This window comes from Odontesthes bonariensis, chromosome 3 (genome assembly GCF_027942865.1).
Source record: "Odontesthes bonariensis isolate fOdoBon6 chromosome 3, fOdoBon6.hap1, whole genome shotgun sequence".
Classification (NCBI taxonomy): Eukaryota; Metazoa; Chordata; class Actinopteri; order Atheriniformes; family Atherinopsidae; genus Odontesthes; species Odontesthes bonariensis.
In genome coordinates, this window is record NC_134508.1 from 23,592,092 (window position 1) to 23,613,635 (window position 21,544).

At 39.8% G+C, this 21,544-nt stretch overlaps 1 protein-coding gene across 2 annotated transcripts in view; it reads left to right on the forward strand.

Moving 5' to 3' along the window:
* The window catches only part of LOC142377228 (voltage-dependent calcium channel subunit alpha-2/delta-2-like), a 47,681-nt gene extending 26,644 nt beyond the window's left edge, over positions 1-21,037 (forward strand). Inside the window, exons 5-38 of one of the 2 annotated variants that reach the window (XM_075461138.1) lie at positions 1,572-1,616; positions 1,734-1,869; positions 1,978-2,109; positions 2,249-2,306; positions 2,396-2,446; positions 3,367-3,466; positions 3,585-3,746; positions 3,840-3,950; positions 4,053-4,131; positions 5,618-5,667; positions 5,838-5,927; positions 6,041-6,106; positions 6,214-6,288; positions 6,383-6,457; positions 6,569-6,640; positions 6,841-6,912; positions 10,134-10,195; positions 10,328-10,404; positions 10,489-10,549; positions 10,624-10,721; positions 10,813-10,903; positions 10,993-11,055; positions 11,160-11,263; positions 12,819-12,917; positions 13,065-13,156; positions 13,241-13,288; positions 13,758-13,829; positions 14,078-14,230; positions 14,317-14,369; positions 14,559-14,614; positions 14,988-15,111; positions 15,225-15,334; positions 15,434-15,516; positions 16,646-21,037. In XM_075461138.1, coding sequence (XP_075317253.1) covers positions 1,572-1,616; positions 1,734-1,869; positions 1,978-2,109; positions 2,249-2,306; positions 2,396-2,446; positions 3,367-3,466; positions 3,585-3,746; positions 3,840-3,950; positions 4,053-4,131; positions 5,618-5,667; positions 5,838-5,927; positions 6,041-6,106; positions 6,214-6,288; positions 6,383-6,457; positions 6,569-6,640; positions 6,841-6,912; positions 10,134-10,195; positions 10,328-10,404; positions 10,489-10,549; positions 10,624-10,721; positions 10,813-10,903; positions 10,993-11,055; positions 11,160-11,263; positions 12,819-12,917; positions 13,065-13,156; positions 13,241-13,288; positions 13,758-13,829; positions 14,078-14,230; positions 14,317-14,369; positions 14,559-14,614; positions 14,988-15,111; positions 15,225-15,334; positions 15,434-15,516; positions 16,646-16,759 — 2,934 coding nt within the window. In that variant the 3' untranslated portion in view covers positions 16,760-21,037. Of the gene's footprint in view, positions 1-1,571; positions 1,617-1,733; positions 1,870-1,977; positions 2,110-2,248; positions 2,307-2,395; positions 2,447-3,366; positions 3,467-3,584; positions 3,747-3,839; positions 3,951-4,052; positions 4,132-5,617; positions 5,668-5,837; positions 5,928-6,040; positions 6,107-6,213; positions 6,289-6,382; positions 6,641-6,840; positions 6,913-10,133; positions 10,196-10,327; positions 10,405-10,488; positions 10,550-10,623; positions 10,722-10,812; positions 10,904-10,992; positions 11,056-11,159; positions 11,264-12,818; positions 12,918-13,064; positions 13,157-13,240; positions 13,289-13,757; positions 13,830-14,077; positions 14,231-14,316; positions 14,370-14,558; positions 14,615-14,987; positions 15,112-15,224; positions 15,335-15,433; positions 15,517-16,645 lie in introns of both variants that reach the window. The other variant, XM_075461137.1, reaches the window with a different exon arrangement.
* Positions 21,038-21,544: the final 507 nt, after the last annotated feature.

Genomic DNA, 21,544 nt, shown 5'->3' on the forward strand with positions numbered 1-21,544 from the left:
GATTTAATCCTCGTCAAAACGCTCTCATTGTTGCTTTGTGTGAATACTTGTTGTTGCACTTTATTGGTTTTCCACGTCATGTTGTTGACAACTGTTGGGTATTCTTTTCACTTTTCTAAACACACCGACTAACAGGTGCTGTGAGAGAATCTCCACTTTATATTTTGGCATTTATAGATAAAGCTCTGTCACAACCTGCCTACATAAGTACAGTGACCTGCCAGTGTTGTACATTTTTTCAATGTAAACAGCTACGTAGAAAGCAAATGGTTTATAGGAGGTGACTTCCTATTAATGCAAAAAAGTAACATTTTGAGTCGGAAGGTTAAATATTTATGTATTTATTTGTTTGTCTTTTTTTTTCTTTTTAATTTTGGAGGTGAAATTTGTACTTGGAACTGATTAGGATCTGAACTGATATGAATAATCATAAATCGAGTTGATATTGATAATATTTAAATGATTCTGTGAAAACCCCCCTTTTTTTGGACAGCTTTTCTACAATCTATTTAGGAAATACATTTGAATGAATTTTTCGACTGTATATCTTCCACGTAAAACCTCAATTCTCAAGTTTTGTTGTAACTATTCACATTAAGCAGTTTCTTTTTTTTTTTTTTCCACAAAAGCAGTGTTTGGAATTGATTCACTTTAACAATAAACAGAATAAACAAGCTAATTTGCAACCCTAATTAAGTACTTTCAGTGAGACCAGAGACTGAGGCTCTGTTTACATTAATTCATTTCACCATTTCTTCGTGTCGGCGTCTTGCAAACTATTTACATTTACACACAAACGGGGATCGGCTGATTCGCTAGTCACATGACTAATCAGCCATCACATCACATGATCGCCCTTGCTTTATTATTTATTATTTATTATGCTTTATTATTTATTCTTTATTATTTATTCTTCGGGGACAACAACTTGGTCCACGAAATTGTCCCACCATGCGCTGCTTCTTCCCGGTCTAACCCAAAAGCGGCGCTCCATGTACGGCTTGCGTTGCTGCAGTGGCTGGGTTCTCATCATAAAAGCTTGTTGAATCTGGCGCCTCCTTGCCGCGTATTGTTGTGCACAGCGTACTACCAGCAGTAGGACATGGAGCAGGCTCCCATTCTGATCGTGGTTGTCCATGATTTCCATATTCTTCTCGATGACACGAATAGAAAGGAAGTGTGTAACTGAAGTGAAGCACGCCTGTTTGTTTTTAGTTTCCCAGCACTCAAGTCACATGACCAACGATACCAGCCTAGCGAATCAGGGAGGAGTACGTCCGCAGTAGCTAGAGCTCAGCACTGCGGATCCTCGTTTCTCCCCGTTTACAACTGCTAAAATCAGCATCGTATGCGAATGCTTACGTGGGCTCCGGCGTCTTTGAATCCTTCCACCTATGAAGTCGTATTCCAGTATTTTAATGTAAATGGACAGTGCATCCGCGATAGAAACGATATAGAAACAGATTAGTATAAATGGCACCTGACTTGACACGTGCATCCATGTGACTGTCCTCATGTTACACAGTTGTCATCAGAACAGCCTCTTCATATCTCCATCTGCTTTCTTTTAGGAGCTGGACATGGCTTACTATGACTCCAAGGCAGAGCTGGATTATGTGAGTGCTGGACAAATAAAAGCTGAAATATTCTGAAAGTGTTTATAGATACTGTCTACTGATCATAATGGAAATTTTAACTTTGTGCAATATTTAATTGCTATCTTGCTCTGACAGTATTCCATGGACGGAGAAGGAGAGGTGGAAAATCCCTCCCACATCAAGCTAGAGTTTGTGTATGACCCAAACTTCAAAAATAACGTCAACTATTCCTACACGGCTGTTCAGATTCCCACAGATATTTATAAGGGAGGCAAGTACCGCTCCCACATGTCAATTATAAGATAGCAGCCAGGAAAAAGAGTTTAAGAAGTTTGTACATTGTTTTTTTTTTTTAACTATTTTTTTTTTTTCCCACTAGCTCCAGTCATTCTGAATGAACTGAACTGGACGCAGGCGCTGGAGAAAGTGTTCATGGAGAACAGTCGGGAAGATCCGTCACTTCTCTGGCAAGCGTTTGGGAGTGCGACTGGAGTCACTCGCTACTACCCAGGTGTGTTCGAACATCTGTGTCTGTGTTTGCTGTCAGATGTGCTAAGATATGTTACTTTGAAATGGCCGAACATGGCCAACCTTGAGGCTTCTTAAACACTCTTTGGTAAATGCACTCCTTTCTTTTTTTTTCTTTGCAGCAACACCTTGGAAAACCCCTGATAAAATAGACCTGTATGATGTCAGGAGGAGGCCCTGGTACAGTGTGCCGTTTATAACATGTTGGCATGTCGGTCTATCATAGATACAGAAGATTCAGAGGGTTGAAGTTTTTCTTTTTGTCATAGGTACATTCAGGGCGCATCATCCCCCAAAGACATGGTCATCCTTGTTGATGTGTAAGTACTCAGTAACGCTTAAGAAGCTGTAACTGGAAATCACCCAGGCTTATACTGTATACTGGAAGTAGGTACAGGTAACCTGAAGAGGGCGAGCCTTTATGAGCCTTTGCCTTTATACAGGCAAATACATATTAAGCCTTGAAGCTGCTGATAGGTGAAATCCATCTGCTTTTACACAGAGCCAGGCTACAGAAACTATTTTTCTCTGTCAAAATGCAAAGCTAAGTGAACAAGCTGCTTTCTGTCATCATATGTCTCTCCAGATGATGACAGAATCAGACCACATTTTCCTTTACTGTTAGATCACAGAGAAGTGTGTCTCACTCACATACAGCAAAAAGGTAAAAGGTCATATATTGGTACTCTTCGCAAAGGTCGGCTCAACGGTTGAGTTGAATGAGAGAAGCATGAAAAAAATACCCATGAGGCACCTTTCATCCACATCAAACATGTTGGATTGCTGACCACATGTACATTTTGATGGTCACTGAGAGAGCCAACAGGAGACAATGACAAAAGATGGACGGAAAGGTTTGATGTGCATGTGATGTTTCAGTGTTGCAAAAAACATGAGCCAAAAACCAACAGATCCTGGATCCAGGATGTATTTAGACAGTTCTTAGGAGCATCAGGTCCTATTTGCATAGCAGTGTTCGTCCACATTTTCACTGCACTTTCTGTGCTTTCAATTTTTGCCGGAAATAGCGTGAACAGAAACTACAAAAAAGCAAAGGCAATGTGGACTGCAAAATTCTGAGAAGGAGTTAGAAAAGAGCAAATATGTGACAGCTAAAAAATTATTTATCAGTGCTGATTAATCACTATGTCTATGATGAGACAGCAGAGAAAGAATGATAGTGAATCTTGGAATACTTCAATCGTCCCGTTGGATATTTTTTCCGTCTGTGTTTCTTCAGGAGTGGCAGCGTCAGTGGGCTCACGCTCAAACTGATCAAAGCTTCGGTGATGGAAATGCTGGACACTCTATCTGATGACGACTATGTCAATGTGGCCAGGGTTGGTATCTGCTATATTTCCCATCTCTGGGTCACTGATACTCTTTATCATAATTCGTTTCATCTCTCCGTTGGTCCTATTCTCGTTTTTTATGTCTGATTCTGCTTCTGTGTTTCAGTTTAACGAGAAGGCCGAGGCTGTGGTTCCCTGCTTCAAACATTTAGTCCAGGCTAACGTGCGCAACAAAAAGATTTTCAAGGAGGCTGTGCAGCAGATGCAGGCTAAAGGCACCACTGACTACAAGTCTGGATTTCATTTTGCCTTTAATCAGCTCCTAAATGTAAGGGGATTGCTAATTTATTACCAACTTTCTTTTACACAGTTTCACTGTAACATGTATTATTTGCTGTATTAATTCTATTGCATTTTTCAGAGGACAAATGTCCCACGGGCTAACTGCAATAAGATTATTATGCTGTTTACCGATGGAGGAGAGGACAGAGCTCAGGATATCTTCATGCAATACAACTGGCCCAACAAAACAGTCAGTTTTATGATCGCCTCCATAACAAACACTCCTAAATGTGAACGGGATGGGTTGTTTCATCTAAATCCAACTCATGTTCTCTTCTTGCCCCCTTCAAAGGTTCGTGTATTTACCTTTTCTGTGGGTCAACATAACTATGATGTCACACCTTTACAGTGGATTGCCTGCACAAATAAAGGTAAGCCCAACTTTTTTAAGTGATCCATTTACCTTATTTATATTCTACATTATATTGAAGGGTTACAGAGGTCACCGTACAAACTGAACGGCACTGTTAACAAATGTCTGCAAATTTCATACCAAAAAGAAAATGATGATACTAAACATTTTAATACTTATTTCTTTTTTGCCAAACTGAATGATATTAGTGAGCTGGACATCAAAATGTTTTACCATGTCAACATGATAAAAAAAAAATCACCACTTAGACGATGTAAACAATAGAAAAACATCAAACGCATAAATCCATTTGCCTAATGTACAGCACATTCAGTATGATGTCTAAACTGACAATTGTAGGTAGTCAGAGTTATTCTTAGATAATTTGGAGCTGTTTTCTTTTTATGTGTGGGTGTCTTCAATATTCTGACTTAGGGCGAAACTCCTCTCTGAGTTTAAAGCAAACAGAGAAATATGTTTCTGGTCATGACTCTGTTTGAATGTAAAAAAATAAAATCACAGTTTGTATTCTCTTGTTGCTCCAGTTTTGATTTGAAAATGTACTTTTTATGACATATAAGATCAAAGTGAGAAATGGGCGCTTGGTTTTGTTAATGCTAGGTTGAGTCAAAGGGGGACTAGTTTGATACCAGATTCCAATACTTTTTTTCTTTTTCAATCCAGCTAGCTGTTAGTTTGGTAATTTACTTGCAATAGGCTATAGGTGTGGAGACGTTTTACGGCTGCCTGTTAAATAAAAAGCAAAACAAAAACAAGTCAAATAAAAGATACAAACTATTTTAAATTACATCATAGGTATTTTACAAAGGTTAAGTGCAAAATAACCAGAATTTTAAATGATATCCAATAATTACACTACACACGTGCACACATATGTGACGCTAATGATAACATAATAGCATCATGGCAGGCACTGTATAACAGAACATTGGACTTCATGAACCATGTTATTGCACATAAATATAGCTGGAGAGCAATCGTGTAAGCCTTAAAGGCTAATGAAATATGACATTCACAACTGTTCCAGGTTGCACACAAGAACATGGGCACAAGCAGTTATGTAAAGATTAAGAGTTAATAGATGAGTCAACACTATGATGATGGACATGATGGCACAAGAATGGGGGGAGCATAGAGTTGCGGAATCACTTGGACCCATGTGAAATGTTTCTTAAGCACAAATTCAGTGTTTTTGATCTCAACTTTGAAATCTGGGTTTATCAGGAGCTGTTAGACTTCCAGGTGATGGTTCGACATCACTGAACAAATACAAACACCTGAATCTGAGAGCATAGTGAGCCTATATTCCTCTTCAAACTTCCTATCGGTAGAATTTAAGTGTCTGAGTCACTGTTCGAGTAAAACATCTAGTTAAATTTGGAATATTTATGAGCTGCTCTCCTGTGATGTCTCTGATAGAACCGCTTACACATGCGCTGCCTTTCTCTCTTTTGTCGCCTTTTTTTCTCTCTGTCGCTCGCCAGGTTACTATTTTGAGATCCGATCCATCTGTGCAATAAGGATTAACACCCAGGTGGGTTTGTCTAGTTCCTCTTACACTGATCCCCTTTCACTGTTTCTGGTTCTGCTTGTGTCACTCACTCGCTTTGTGTAGAATCATCCATGTTCACCCTTTGGCACACCCAGTGTTGGCTTTATGTTGATGGTGGTCTTAAAGCTTCAGTTTTTTTGTGTTTTGGTCAGGAGTACCTCGACGTGTTGGGGCGCCCCATGGTTCTGGCAGGAAGCGAGGCCAAGCAGGTTCAGTGGACCAATGTATACCAGGATGCTTTGGTGAGACATTAGTTGCATTTGATCAAACACAGTAAATCTATTGTAAACACAGAGAAAAGAAATGACCACACCATTTTAACTTGCAGAATTGGATTTGGGTTTTGTTTTTTAAGGGTCTTGGCATGGTGGTGACTGGGACTTTGCCTGTATTCAATCTCACCATGGATGGAAACTCACAGGTAACAAAACTGGTAATTAGATCACAGGCTTAGTGTTCATCTAACCAAAGGAAAGCTTATTAAATATAAACAACGAAATATGCTTTTCTTCTTCATTGTTTTACCAGAATCAGCTGATATTAGGTGTTATGGGAGTTGACGTGCATCTTGATGAGATAAAGCGGCTGACACCACGTTACAATGTATGTACACGTCAGTCATATTTTCCTCATTTGTCTTCTTGACATGATATACAGACCCCTCCACTTCATTTCTCTATTTTTGTGTCTGAGACAGCTTGGGGCCAATGGATACATATTTGCCATTGATCCAAATGGATATCTGCTCCTTCATCCTAATCTTCAGCCAAAGGTGACTCATTCATTGGTTGTGGCTTTTAGAAGCTTACCCTTCACTCATATTCCATGTGGGGTTTCTGTTTCTACTTGCCTTAAATCTTTTCTCTCACTCAACTCCTCTCAGCTTGTGAATCTCCCTGAACCTGTGACTCTGGACTTTCTGGATGCAGAGGTGGAGGACAGCAACAAAGAGGAGGTGAGTACCACGTGGAAATAAAATAAACGTTTGGTTTCAGGCATTTTATGTTATTTCTTGTTGTTTTTTTTCCATTTTTACTGAACCAATGAGCAAAACGTATCTGCCTCCAGTCACCAGTCCTCAGTGTAACAGGTAACTGAAGGCCAACATTACATGTTTTTGACCGACAAGACGTGTTTTGTGTTTTCATTGCGTAGATCCGCCGACAAATGATTGATGGAAGACCAGGTGAAATGCAGATTAAAACCCTTATCAAGTCAATTGACGAGGCAAGTGAATACTATTATTTCTCCTCCTCAATCTGACAGCAAATTTGATGCAGTAGCGTGATATTTTTAACATACAATAGCAGTTGAGAGTTTCAACTCATCTACTGGACCTGTGCACTGTTGACTGCTACTGTGAATGCTACAGTCTTTAACAACACATGTTGTGTTTTTAGTTTTAATATGTGGCTTTTTATGGATTTAGTTACAGTAAAATACTAACTTAGTAAAATACTACTAACTAAGTAAAATACTAACTAAGTTGCTAAGCGGCGCAGTCGGTTTGCCTATTTTGGAAGAGCAACTTTTCCTGCAGAATTTACTGTCATTGAAAAATGGTTCCACCATTTAAAGGGATGCATATCTGCATTCGTAGAACAGCCGATAGGGATACCCGAAATGGCATAAGAGTTTTTCAGTCAGCGAACAGAGCCAAGAAGAGGTCGAGAAGTCTAAATTTCTCCACGAATTCTGAAAGATTACTTAAGAATGTTTACCTGTTGATGAAAAATAACTCAAACCTACCACGACTCTAAGATTATCCTTTCGAAGCAGAGTATGATCACACTGACAATGATTTATTCTAATGATTCCAAGATAAAAAGTTGATTTGTTACCTTGAAATCAATTATTTTCTCATAGCAGCAGTTTAGTTTATCTTGTTAGAAATTGGAATAATGGTTTGTTTAGATGAGAGATATTGACTTGTTATCTCAAGAAAAACAGTCATCTCTGTTGTGACCGTTAAAAGATTTCCAACTCTGAGTCAAGGTGTATACAGTATGTAGTTTTGTTTGTTGCAGCTAAGAGTAGATAATATGTTTTAATTGCAGACAAAGATTATAGGTTCACCAGCTCCCATTCAGCAAGTATTCCCTCCACCTAAGCTTAATAGCAGATGTAACTGCTAAAGACCAGCAGCCATCCCTTGCTGGCAACTGACGTTTTCATCTTCAATCAGTCGCTTCAGTTGCCAAGAAACCATATATGCATGTTGGCAAAACATCTCTGATATCGTCTGATAACTGCAGTGGAAACCCTTTTATTTTTTTACCACTTCAAAACTTTTTTTTTTCCCATATTAAGATGATAGAATTATCTTTCCGTAATGTCTATGTTGTGTTAGTAATACGTTAGGTTTGAAAATAATGAGAAATGATGAGACCAGCTCAAGGGATCTTTCTAAATGGCCAAACAGAACTGACTTTGTTTTAACCAAACCGAACCGCCTCGATGTGAAATCACAAACTCATGTCATAGAAAAAAAAAAGTATTTTCCAGCTGTGCATTTGCAACAAATAACGTAAGCACACAAGGCAACGTACCTTTACTGGGGGCCATTTCTCCACTGATGATGTTGCCCCTGATGTTGGCATGCTGGGACCGCTGAAAGTCTTTCAGGTGTGAAATGGTCCCTACAGAAGCAGATACTCAGTTCTCTATTCACAGATCAGAATCAAAATCAGAATCAGAATCAGCTTTATTGGCCAGGTTTGACTAAACAAACAAGGAATTTGACTCTGGTACAACTTCACTCGCAAAGTACAACACTCAACAAGAATAAAAATTAGAAATGCAGAACAGTAAGAGTGGAATTGAGTATGGGTGGTAAATAGGGATGTGTACGAGAATAATAAATACAGTATGTACATTTGCAATAAATAGACACTATGGGTGGGAATGCTATTCCTGGGTGTTCAACAGAGTGACTGTTTGGGGGAAGAAGCTGTCTTTGTGTCGTCTGGTTTTGGCAAGCAGTGCCCTGTATCGTCTGCCAGAGGGGAGGAGATTGAACAGTTTGTGACCAGGATGTGAGGGGTCTGTAGAGATTTTTACTGCCCTTTTCCTGGCCCTGGACCGGTACAGGTCCTGGACGGAAGGGAGGTCAGTTCTAATAATCCTCTCTGCAGCCCTAATTGTCCGTTGCAGTTTGGCCCTGTCTCGTTTGGCCCTGTCTCGTTTAGTGGCTGACCCAAACCAGACAGTGATGGAGGTGCAGATGACAGACTGGATGATCGCCGAGTAGAAAGTGGTCAGCAGCTCCTTAGGCAGATTAAACTTGCTTAGCTGTCTCAGGAAGTATAACCTCTGCTGGGCTTTTTTCTGGGTAGTGACAATGTGGGGAGACCATTTTAGGTCCCGTGAGATGGTTGATCCCAGCAGGAACCTAAAGGAATCCACATTAGACACTGTGTCGTTCTGAATGGTGAGTGGGGTGAGTTTGGTGAGTGGGGAGAGTTGGGGGGGGGGCCTTCTCCTAAAGTCCCTTTTCATCTCCACAGTCTTCTTGGGGTTAAGCTCCAGGTGGTTCTGACTGCACCACTGGACCAGCTGCTCCACTTCCTGTCTGTAGTCAGACTCATCACCATCCTGGATCAGACCAATGACAGTGGTGTCATCCGCGGACTTCAGGAGTTTTACAGATGGGCTCTTTGAGGTGCAGTCATTTGTGTAGAGGGAGAAGAGCAGTGGGGAGAGGACACACCCCTGTGGGGCGCCTGTACTGATAGACCGGGTCTTTGATGAGGTACTCCCCAGTCTGACATGCTGCTGTCTGTAAGACAGAAAGCTGATGATCCACTGACAGGTAGAGGCAGGCACTGATAACTGAGTGAGCTTCTGATGTAGGAGTTCAGGCATGATGGTGTTGAACGGTTGAATAATTTTATTTTCAGATATGTGGTTTATGTTATTAAAGTCCAGTCCAGTAAGTAAATACAAATTGTCTGCAGAGTCTAAAAGACTCGCCCTCCGATCAATAGTCTCACCTCGATGTCTCCTTGGTTTGCTGTTCCATTTTGATTTAAAACTACACTTTAGTGTTTCCTCATAATGTGTTTTCTTTAATTTCATCATATTTCAAAATACACAGAAAACCTTCCTACTTTTTATGCATTGGAAGTGTTAATCAGGTTCTGGTCCCATGTTTTGACCTATCGTTGGTCTTTTATGAACAAACAAAACACAGTCTGGATTTTGAATTAACAGGATCTCTCATGAGCATTTTCTGTGGGCTTATTAGATTGTGTGTGTTCATTACCAAAATTACAGTGCAGTGGTCAGGGGAACTGCATTTATTGCTTAATAGTTAAGCAGGAAATATTATAACATTAAGTCTCAAGCTGGAGAAGCACATTAAGAAAATCACATTAAAAATTAAACTAACAGGATTATCTTGAGTTTGTTTTCTTCGTTCCCAAATGGATGTGTCTCCTTTACTGTAGCAATACATTGATGACGTGTACAGAAGTTACACCTGGACTCCTATCAACGGTACAGATTACAGGTGAGCTCATACAGGGTTATCAAGTGTTATTATTTATCATGAATAATGACCAAATACGTGCAGGCATAGATAGGTTTACTCATCTTGTCTCCTCGTTCATGCATCTTCACGTCGGGATGCTGCCACCTGCAGTCTTGGTCTGGTATTGCCTCCTTACAACGAGTACTACATTCAGGCGGACCTGAGTGATGTGATGCTGCAACTTCAGTGTGAGTACAGGGAGGCGGTGTGTTCACTGTTGCATCTCATAACAGAAAAAAAGAAGTAAAAGGACCCTTCTTTCTATTTCACAGATATGCAGTCGCTGCTGCCCAGCTCCTTTGAATCATCAGGACACGTATTTCTGGCTCCAAGGTGACCATCTCTTTCTCCTCTGATTTCACACTTTCGTAAAAGAATGGTGCTCATGGATGGTTCTGTCTCTGCAGGGAATACTGCAAGCGTCTGCAGCTTTCTGACAACAACACACAGTTTTTGCAGAACTTCCTCTCTCTCATGCTGGACATCTCCCCAGAGTCTGATGAATGTGTGTAAATTTAGAGCGTAGTACTGTACACACTGTCTGCCACCGCTGCAGACGCGCACAGATGGGATAATCAGCCTGTTTCGTGTTGCAGGTGACCAAGGCCTCATCCACAACCTGATCTTGGATTCAAGGATTATTGGGCAGCTTGCCTCTCGTGTATGGAAGAATAAGGACCTGAATGCGTAAGTCAGCTTGATGACGCTCTGCACAGCGCACAAACACACAAGCATGCTGCCATGGGGCCGACTGATTTAAAAATGCATTGTTACAGGTACGGTTTCCTGGCTGTATTTGCATCTACAGACGGAGGAATAACTCGAGTTTTTCCCAACATGTGAGTGAGATAAGAATATTTTCTTTGTCAAGCAGAGAGACCTGGTTCTGCAAAGAGATGTTCTGCTTTCAAATGCTCAATGATGTGTGTTTGTACTTGCACAGAGCTGCTGAGTTGTGGGACGAGGATCCTGAGCCCTACAATTCAAATTTCTACCGACGAAGCCTCGACAATAAAGGCTACATGTTCAGACCTCCGTTGAGATCCTGTGAGTAGCAGAGCAGATATACTCAACAGCACCACACAATGTATCGTTTACTAAAATTAGACTGGATTGAATGTGTTGATTGGGGGTCATGCAGTGAAGCTACGCGCCTTTAAACTATTTCAACTTTTTCATCTTCGTCTTCTACCTCCTCTGCTATTAGAGTCTGTGGCAGCCATGAGAAAGTTTTTGAAGTTGAAATGTGTTGTTTGACTGCGGCCCAAGTGCTCTAGCGACATGATTTCATCAAAAGTAAAGGAACCCTGAAACTACCGAAGAATCATATGAATGTTTTGAATAAAGAGGTGCAAAGCACTTCATGAGGTTAATATATCACCATATTGGGTTTTATATGGCATTGGATGGAAAGTTTTTGAAATTTTTAAATCACTTTTCTTTCCAAACCAGGATTAGCACAGATGATCCTCAGACTTAGCCTCACAGAAGCAATCATCAATCTCAGCCAATAGACATCCACAGCAAAGCTGACTAACAGGAAATAAATTGAAATATCTCAAGAATGGTTTAATTTCAGCTCATAGGGCACTGTGGAACAGTACTTTCTTTTTTTTTTTTTAAATGACATTATAGGGTTCAGCAAGTGTGCTGCTAAGAGACTCAAACTACTCTAACTAATCTAACACTAGGCTGTAACTAAAGAAAAAATGCTTTAGAGAATTTGGCTTGATTTCTCTTGAATTCTTCCCAGTCGTCCTACTCAGAAAGAAGCTTCCTGAGGCCAGATGAACATTTCGACCCCACCAATTGACATTAGTGGGTATTTGACCACCAGGGGGAGCTAATAAAAACTTACAACTTATCACCTCAGTCTTTTTGCTATTATTTGGACTTAACTGGGCTAGCTGTTTTTTATGCTTCCAGTCCTAATGCCTCCTTCTGGTTTCCATTTCATGTTCAATGGATACAGGAGTAAGCAGTATTGCTTTTTTTTCATTTAGCTCTTCAAACAGTATCTTCACAAGAATCTCACTGTTGACAACTGTAAAATGCTTCACTGCTGCTGTGTATCCTTGAAGCTGGGAAAAGCACATCCTATGTGGGGCCCTGTGCATGACTTTCTAACTGCTTTCAACTTAATCTTTAATCTTAATCTCAGCTCAAGATTAATCTTAATCTTTTCAACTGAGTCGCTGCCCATCTTTCGCCGCAGGCTGAAAACCCATCTCTTCAGGAAACACTACCCAGATCCGCCCTCTTAGGACATCACCTGTTTCGTTCCAGCTTCCTACGCACTTATTTGTTTCCTAAATTGTCTTTTTTTAACATTTGTCTACGTACCTAACTTATTGCACTTACTCTAGCACTAGTTATGCTCTTAGCTTTTTGGTTTTGGAATGAAATGCACTTGTGATTTCTTGTGACCTGAAGTTCTTTTGCCTCTTGCCGATGTTGAACACACTTATTGTATGTCGCTTTGGATAAAAGCGTCTGCAAAATGACCGTAATGTAGTGTAATCTTAATCTTTTAGTCTCAACAGAAACTGAAACGTATCAGTGATATAAGTATTAGAAGTTCATATGTGTTTGTTCTGAATAGCTTTTGATGACACAGTTGGAGCAGAAAACAGCACTGTCGGAATCCTGGTTAGTTCAACTGTGGAGGTTAATTTAGGAGGCAAACTGCTCAAACCTGCAGGTAAGAAATGCTTCAATGCTGAACTCTTGGGTTGTCGTTTGTTTTAATCTGAAACATTCCTCATATAGTTCTGCTCCATTTGATCCGTGTTGATGTTTGTTGTTTTCTTTCTCTCTTTGCTTTCATATGATGAATGTTGACACACAGTGGTTGGAGTGAAGCTCGATCTGGAGGCCTGGGTGGACAAGTTTAAAATCCTTGCCAGCAATGTGTCAGACAGTCGACAGGGCTCACACAAGGTACGCCACAAAAGTCACCTGTTTCTAACCAATGATTAACTTAATAAAAACTTACTAGGTCTCATTACTCATTTTGTTCAACAGTGTGGACCATCTAGAAGTTGTGAGATGGACTGTGAAGTGAACACGGACGTAAGAGCCCTAAGTTTTATGACCACAATAACTTTCTTCATTGGGGACTGACCCACTTATATTGTGCTTATAAGACTGGTCCTACTCGCCAGCACATAGTGCTTCTTGTACAGATGAAAGAAACACTTGTAAAAGTGTCCCACAAAATTCACAGAACTGCCTGCGATGCCTTTGATCAGGACTATTATGACTTCCTCACTACCCTACTTTCATTCAAAATGAGGCAAGGACAAGGTCTACAATATTAACTAACAACAATGGCAGAGGAGAAACTGATCAGGACTTATTTAAGATGGTTTGTTTAACCTAGCTACCTTGTATTGAAATAAGTGCTCTTAAAAATGGATCTTGAAAGCCAATAGCACAATAACAGCTGCCTGTGAATACTGACCTTTACTGGTTTCTCATATATGTTCTTGTCAAACTTGGCATCGTCTGTGTTGTGAAACCAATATCGTGTCGTCTGTAGGACCTCCTGTGCTATCTCGTAGATGATGGTGGGTTCCTGGTTATGTCTAATCAGAGAGATCACTGGAAAAAGGTATGTTTTTGTGCTTATAATGTGTCTCTTATGCAGTAAATCACCCACTGTTTATATCAGAGTAAACAACAGTTTTATTCTCTGTGGTTATAAAACCTTCCGATATGAACATTTTAAATCTTGTATGCTCAGTTTAGTTGTCATTGCTCTGCAAAAGAAATCAACAATGAAAGAGATCAAACAAAAAAGTGCGGTTCTATTGTGGTTCTGTTTTCCCGATGCTTCCCTAACTCTTCATCCCGTTCCAGATTGGTCTCTTCTTCGGCGATGTGGACCCTTACCTGATGCACGCCCTCTACAACAACTCCATCTTCAGTCGCCGACAGTCCTTCCACTATCAGTCTGCGTGTGAACCGGTCAGCAGCAGCCACACTGGCGCAGCACCGAGAGGCATTTACGTGGTACGAGACGGCATCAGGCCCACAAACGTTAGGTGACACCACAGTTGGACGTTGAATTAATGTCTTATTGTTCTCTGTTTGTGCAGCCGTCCATTGCTGACATCCTGAGCTTGGCCTGGTGGACGTCCACAGTGGCTTGGTGAGACTTTGTTTTCTGCAAATCATGTAAAACCGGGAATATGAGACTTCATTTACTGAGTCCTTAATTCTGTCTAAATGTCTGCACATCGACCCAGCACTCCCTAACATAACTGTCATATGTTTACTGTTATTAACTACTGATGCTTCCTGAACAAACTCCCTTCTTTACCAAACATCTTTTTTTCAGGTCTGTGACCCAGCAGCTTCTGTACGGGCTTGCCTACAACAGCTGGCTTTACCAAGGTTAAGCTGTGTGTGTGTGTGTGTGTGTGTGTGTGTGTGTGTGTGTGTGTGTGTGTGTGTGTGTGTGTGTGTGTGTGTGTGTGTGTGTGCGTGTGTGCGCGTGTGTGCGCGTGTGTGCGCGTGTGTATAAATGTATGAACTGACAAGTTAATCATTTTAGTTCAAGAAAGCATATACAACTCTGCTCTCAGCTTTGTTCCACCAAATGTCCGTTATCGGAGTCCTGCTCTGTGCTCAGATGTTAACAGTGTACAGCACGTCTAGCTTCACATGAACATAAAATATTAATGCACATCGCATAAAGCAAAGCATGTACTATCACAAAAATCGCGGAACTATGAAACTGAATGTTGGTGGATCATTTGTTTTTTAGACGATGTCCTTGTTGAAGGCTTTGAAACAAAGGAAAGCAGCTGTGTGACCATCCAAAGCCAATTCTACTTCACAAACACCACAAACTCCTACAATGTGCTGCAGGACTGTGGGAACTGCTCACGGTGTGTGTTTTCTGGAGCATCAGCAAAATATTTTTGCTCTGTGCACTGCTTGTCCTCTCAGACTTGCACAATCCATGTGGAGTTGCCTCATTATCCATCACTGTCTTCCACAGGCTGTTCCATGCAAAGAGGATAGAAAACACTAACCTGCTCTTTGTGGTGGCTGAGACGCTTCCCTGCAGCTCCTGTGAGATCGAGAGGCTGACCCAGGTCAGAACTGAGTGTATCCTTTCAGTGTTTGCATCTCTGCTGAAAGTGAACCCACCATCCATCATGTGGAGCAGTTAGGTCCACTGTTACCTCTTTAACTGGAGACAAACAGTTCAAGAGGAAAATCCATGCGAAGTACTGAGCAACGCACGATATCGAAAAGGCCCGACTTCCTGCTTTGACTACAGTGCCTTAGTAAGTAGACACAGAAATTAAATGTGTTCCTTCATTCTTGGACTCACGACGGGAAAGTCTGTAAAGGACAATATTTTTGTGTGAGCACCAAAATGACTATTTAAGGAAAATTTATTTTAACATGGTTTTTCAGCAGTTATTTTCATTATCCAGCGCAAAATAATTACCTGTCACTCAGTTCTACAGTCATTTCAAAATCCAGTTATAAGTTAGTTTCTATTTCGCTTTATTGGGTGGAAATTGACTAAGGAAGGCAAAAGCTGTCCCCTTGAAAAACCAATCTTAAGGTTCCCCTGAATTGAAATGAATTTAAATGGCTTGACTTGGAGGTGCACCCTGCCTTTTTGCCAAGTGATAGCGCGGATAGGCTCCCATACAACTCTCAACAGGATAAATGGGTATTGAAATGAATGAACAAATATTGGAAGGCGAAATTACCTGTCAAGGAAAAAAACAGCCATTTCTGAATCATCCTGAGGACCTTTTGTTCTGCATCATCTGGAAAAAGCCATAAAAATGTTCACTATTCACCTGTTCCCAAGATCACTGTGCCTCTTCTGGTTTTTTGCTTATTTGACAAGGACGATTTGCGTCCCATTGCCTGTTCTTGCTTTACGCAGTAAGTTTGATTCTCCATTTCACAAATTTGCATCCTCGGACTTCTCAAAAAAACGCATCTGCTCGCACCGATTTCTCCACTTTCCTTTGAAAAGTACTTTCCTTTTATGTGCCTTTATGGTGGTAATATGGATGTTGTCAAATATACAAAGACCTGCTGCGCTGCTAGATATAAATGGTTCATTTTAAGGTAATGAAAACATAGAAATAAGAATGTAACAAGTGAATAGATACTAATGGAAATATATTTTTTATAACAATATTTGTTTCCCACAATGTTTACTTTTAACAAAACAAACAAATCCTTGACAGATAGATGACAAGTTGTACGTGTTTTAGACACATAAAAGGCTGAGATATGAGCTTACTTATAAGTTAACTTATAGAAATATATATATATATATGTATAAAGATATAAATGTAGATTTACATCTATATATGTTCCACCCAGAGGGATTTTTTTTCCCATTTACTTTGAAAAAAGAGAATTCACTGTTCTCTCTCTTTGCAGGAAAACACGTCAGAGTGTGGACGGGGTCATTCTCTTCAGTCCTCTATAGGAGTCCTTCTCTTCATTCAGCTCACTCTGCCTCTCTTTCATCTCTTACACGTGAAGACACTCTGACATTTTCCATCTCTTTGGGTTTAGGCTTGGATCTACTGAAGGTCAGATCAAACAGCGACTGCCACATTCTTTTTTTTTTATCTACTAACAGCGTATGATGCTTTGCGCCCTTGGTCAATTGTTGGTGCTTCTTTTGGTTTTGATTTGTTGTAGGGGTAATTTGCCCTAATACTCATGCATTTCTTTGTGTTTCGGGACTTGAGTGCAAAATATAGGAAGAGAATGTGTTATGTGTGCATGCTAAAGTAGAACAAGCATGGTTGTTTTTTTAGTTTTTTTTTTACATTAGGCTCAGCCACATTAATCATCATCAGAAAGTCAAGGAGGTGGCTGAAACGTACTTTAAATGGGTCAGTGAATAATCAACTTGCAGGAGCTGACGTCAGTCTTTGTGACTGATTGTGGTGCTGAAATTAAAAAAAGATCTGAGACCCCTTCATATTTGTTTGTTTTCTTTGTGGTAACGACAAATTACTGGAGGATGTATTTACATCGTCAAGTTGCTGTACCACTTTGTGGAAATACCCTTTTAAAGGAGGAAGTCTTGCATTCCAGCTTTATATCTTGTAAGTATAGCAGCTTTGTGTGTTTTGGATGGCCCATTGTTTTTAGCTGTTTAGCTGCAGACAATTAAACATCCTACACAGCCTTTAGATGTAAAATTAAAAAAATATATATATATATATCAGCTGCTGTGTGAACTCCAGACTCACACTTGCATTTTTCTGAGATGCTGCATGTGGCAACTTTGCTTTTGTTGGCTTAAAATGACTCTGTGCCTGTTTTTGTTTGCATGTTTCTGGTCCTTGTAATTGTCTCCTGATATACAGAACAGGAAACTCCTGCAGCTTTAGCTGTTTTTTTTACATGATGGTAGATCCAAGCCTTAACTTCACATTCACTCCAGTGTCTTTTAATCCACCTCTGACCTTTCCCAAGACAGTTTTAGTATTGTTAACTGTGTGATCCATGAAAGGACCCTGAACGGCCTCCCTCTGCTCTTTAAAGCACGTCTTTGTCGCCTAAGTCTTAAAATCAAATTAGATTTCCGAGAGAGCTTGTAAAAGTTCACCCCCCTCTCAAATTTTTCTTCTTAGAGCACCTGGACACATCAGACAAGGGATAAGAAAAAACAATATGATGACAAAGAAAATACTGACTTTTCATGACACATATCAGTGAAGAAACACCCTGTGTTACAAGTTGTATCGTGTTACAGAGTTGTTAATAGTTCACTTTGTTGAATGCTTCCACGGATGCTTTGTATGATCTTGAAGTGCTTCCAGTCCAGTTAGATGTTGTCAAAGAAGGGAAAATCCAACAACAGGTGACTGATCACGTAAAGTAATTGTGCATCCTGGTGAGCTACAACATTTAGCTGCGTGTAACACTGCACATTGCAATAATGCTATGATCTTTGGATGTTTTATTCTTACAGTAATTTTAATTTCATGATAAAATGAAGAGTAATTTACGCGCAGTGTTATTGATATAGTTTACAAGCACAGTGTGTGACCAACATGTTTTAAACACACCTTAAACATCAGTTGCTTGATTGATAGGAAGCTTGTTGCCCTATTTTTGTATCTTGTAATGCCAATATTTGTCAAATTTGAATTTCTGCACTTATGTATGCTTCTGTATGGGGAATGTAGCTTCTGAACAGCCATTGGTGTAATCAATATGTTGTCAGTACGCTGTGCTTTTGACCTTCTGTCCCAATTCACCTGTGAACGTAGTAATTCACTGTGGTGAGCGTTTCTGTGTTATCATGCATACCTGTGGCAACGGACTTTCTCAAGAAACAGTCATGAGAAAATTTGCAGTGGAAAAAAAGCTCCTGAGTTTGTACTTTTAGGGTTGCAGTAATAGCACGGTTACTTTGTTTCTGGGACTTTTTAACTAGATAGGTTGTTGCCCCAAAAGCACTTGGGCACATGGATATAGGCTGGATATTAAACCATCAATACTGAAGTTGATATACCACGGCTACAGCCATCCACCTGGTATAAACGGTTAGATTCAGTTATTGAAAATTAATTTTCTTTCTCATGACAGGCACTTTGAGACAGGCGCAGAACTGATGTGAACTCCATAACATAAAATAATTGCATTAATTGCTTTAAAATTTGAATAAAGTATACCCAAAAATAAAGATAAAGATAAAATTATGAAAAGATAAAAACCCAAACTGCTGTCTTTAAACATCTTGTCTCACCAGCAGTCCAAATACCCAAAAAAGGTGATACGAAACAGAGAAATATTCAGTACAGAGCCTGTCTCGGGACATAAGTTGAAAATATTTTACAGTGTGCCCATTAGAATGAATGATTTCTATTTGATATGACTTTTTTTTTCTCCACAAAAACCTTCATTCGATCATTAAAAGTCTCTTTAAAATCTTCACCGGTCGTTGCAAACTGCAGCGTGATTTGCTTGCAGTCTAGTTTTTATGTCACTGAATCTGAAATCCTTCTCAGATTTTACTTGAGTTCATAGCAACTCACTCTTCAGCAGATGACTGTCAAAACTTCATTCTGTAGTCCGGAGCTCAAACATCTCAAAATGTAAAACATCCCAGTGTAAACGGGATATTACAGTTCGCATGATAAAATCCAGAAATCAATCTCCCACGGTGAATCACTCCTTCTTGTCTTTTTTTTTGTGGCGTCATTTGATCTGGCTGCCGGGTAAACGAGGATTATTTTTAAAAAGCTTTTTGGACAACATATTTGTAGGCCGATGATTTCCTCCGTCTGCCTGGTGTCCCACCCTGCAGTGCCTTGTTGCACTCGTCATTTTGGATAACAGGAACACTTGGATCTGGGATGTGGATATTCACTCTGCAGGCTTTATAAAAGACACACTTGTATTTGAAGGGGTTACAGTGGTCCAGCTTTAAAAGGACTCCTCGGTCAGGAAAGATGAAAAGATGCTCTTTGTGAACATTTTTTAAAAAGGAGCACACTTGTGAAAGAGCACTGCCTTCTCGTGGACAGAAAGCTACTGGAACAAACCTAGCTGCCCTCCTGCTTTGAGTTGTTTACTTTTACTCTGTGATTCAGGCTTGAATCAAAGCACAGATGTTGTCCATTTTCATAGATTTCTACACCATTCCATCTGCACTCTGTTAATATAGATTTGACATCGGTTGGGAATTTGTGCTTCCCAGGTTTGGACTGACTGAAATGAATGAATGTTTATGTACAGTATACCTACTGTTGTGCTTTTTTTCTGTGCCCGAGCATGGCGGGGATATGGAGAATTAAGACCTCAGCGCAATCAAGACCTGCAGGATAACTTTAGGCTGTTTTGCAGTGTTAAAACAGCACTGTTGTACTCTGAGGAAAGACATTTTTATGAGCAACCCACAGCCTAACATATAATATATTACCCCGACTGAGGTCAGTGTTGTTGTTTTGTTTTAAATGACTGGTATTTATTTGCATGATATTTTGAATCCTTTACAGATTTGTGTACATAGTCTTATGAATATTTTACATTCCTGTCTGCATTTGGCTCTCCCGTCCTGCGCCCTCTCTGGATACTGCAGATGATGAGGTGGTCGTAAATTATGCTGAAAGTTTGACTTCAGTGAAGCCTACAGTAACTGTCAGTGTTTGCAATGTATGTATTTTGCAGCAAGTGAAAGCACAGAGAAGTTTAGAGCTATGAGCAATGTACTGCCTGATGAATAGAATCTTTTCTCATGTTTTAAGTAAAAAAGAAAAAAAAAACGTCTCCAAGTGATGTAAAAACACTGGAAATTATTTATGCATCTAAAGGCTGTATAAAGAAATAAGGCAGTGGCATGCGTGGGGACTTTATCAAAAATGAAATGTCAGTGTTGCTTTTTCGTTTCCCCATTTCTTATTTCACATATTGATTTGGTTACTATGATTAGTATTTATATTACCAGAAAAGGAACTGAATGTCTTTGGAGTTTGTGAGGGCACATGAAACAGTTTACAAGGAAAACGGCGAAGCAGACAAAAATTATCTATATATTCTCTATGTTTGTGTCCTTCCATTCCTGATTATCAAATGATAAGAATGTTTTGGCTGTAACTTTGCTTTTCATTTTGCTGATGTCGTCGTTTACTCTGGAAAGTTTCCTCTCTTTGTGCCAGCCTCCAACACCACCTCATTTTGTACAGACAATGTGAAGCAGTCAGCAGAAGACGAAGGCTTACTTTGTAAAGATTTTGTCAGTCTCATTATGAAATGGATATTTAAATGTTTTTATCTTTGGTGATTAAATGCAATTGATATTTTTCACTCCATCTCTGAATGTTTTTTTTCTTTAATTATTCATGATTTACTAGTCTTAATTTTGTCAATATTTACAGAGGACTGCTGTGGGCTTTCACATCATGACTATAAACACTTCCATCATCGATGAATGTAGTTACTAGTTATGTAATAACCACATCTTTATGGGTTGAATTCGTATATGTGACGTATTTAAAAAAAAAATGGGTTCCTTTCCCAAGAATACTTTTTTTTCCTGCTGTGTTTTCTCTTTATCTCTTTTCTAATGCTCTCCTCGCTCCAACCCCACAATTTCTGAGTTTTATTTCTGGCAGTGATCCAACTTTTGTGGGAATGTATTCATCAGAGATTTCCTTTAGCACAAAAATGCACACCTCAGTACAACATTAATGTTCAAACTCATCATTAGTAGTGATGAGGATCAGAATCCTAATCGGTCAGAACGTCATCCAAAGAAAAATTAAGTAAGTCTCGGTGCTGTTCGGTTTACCAGCTTTAACTTCAACAGCAATC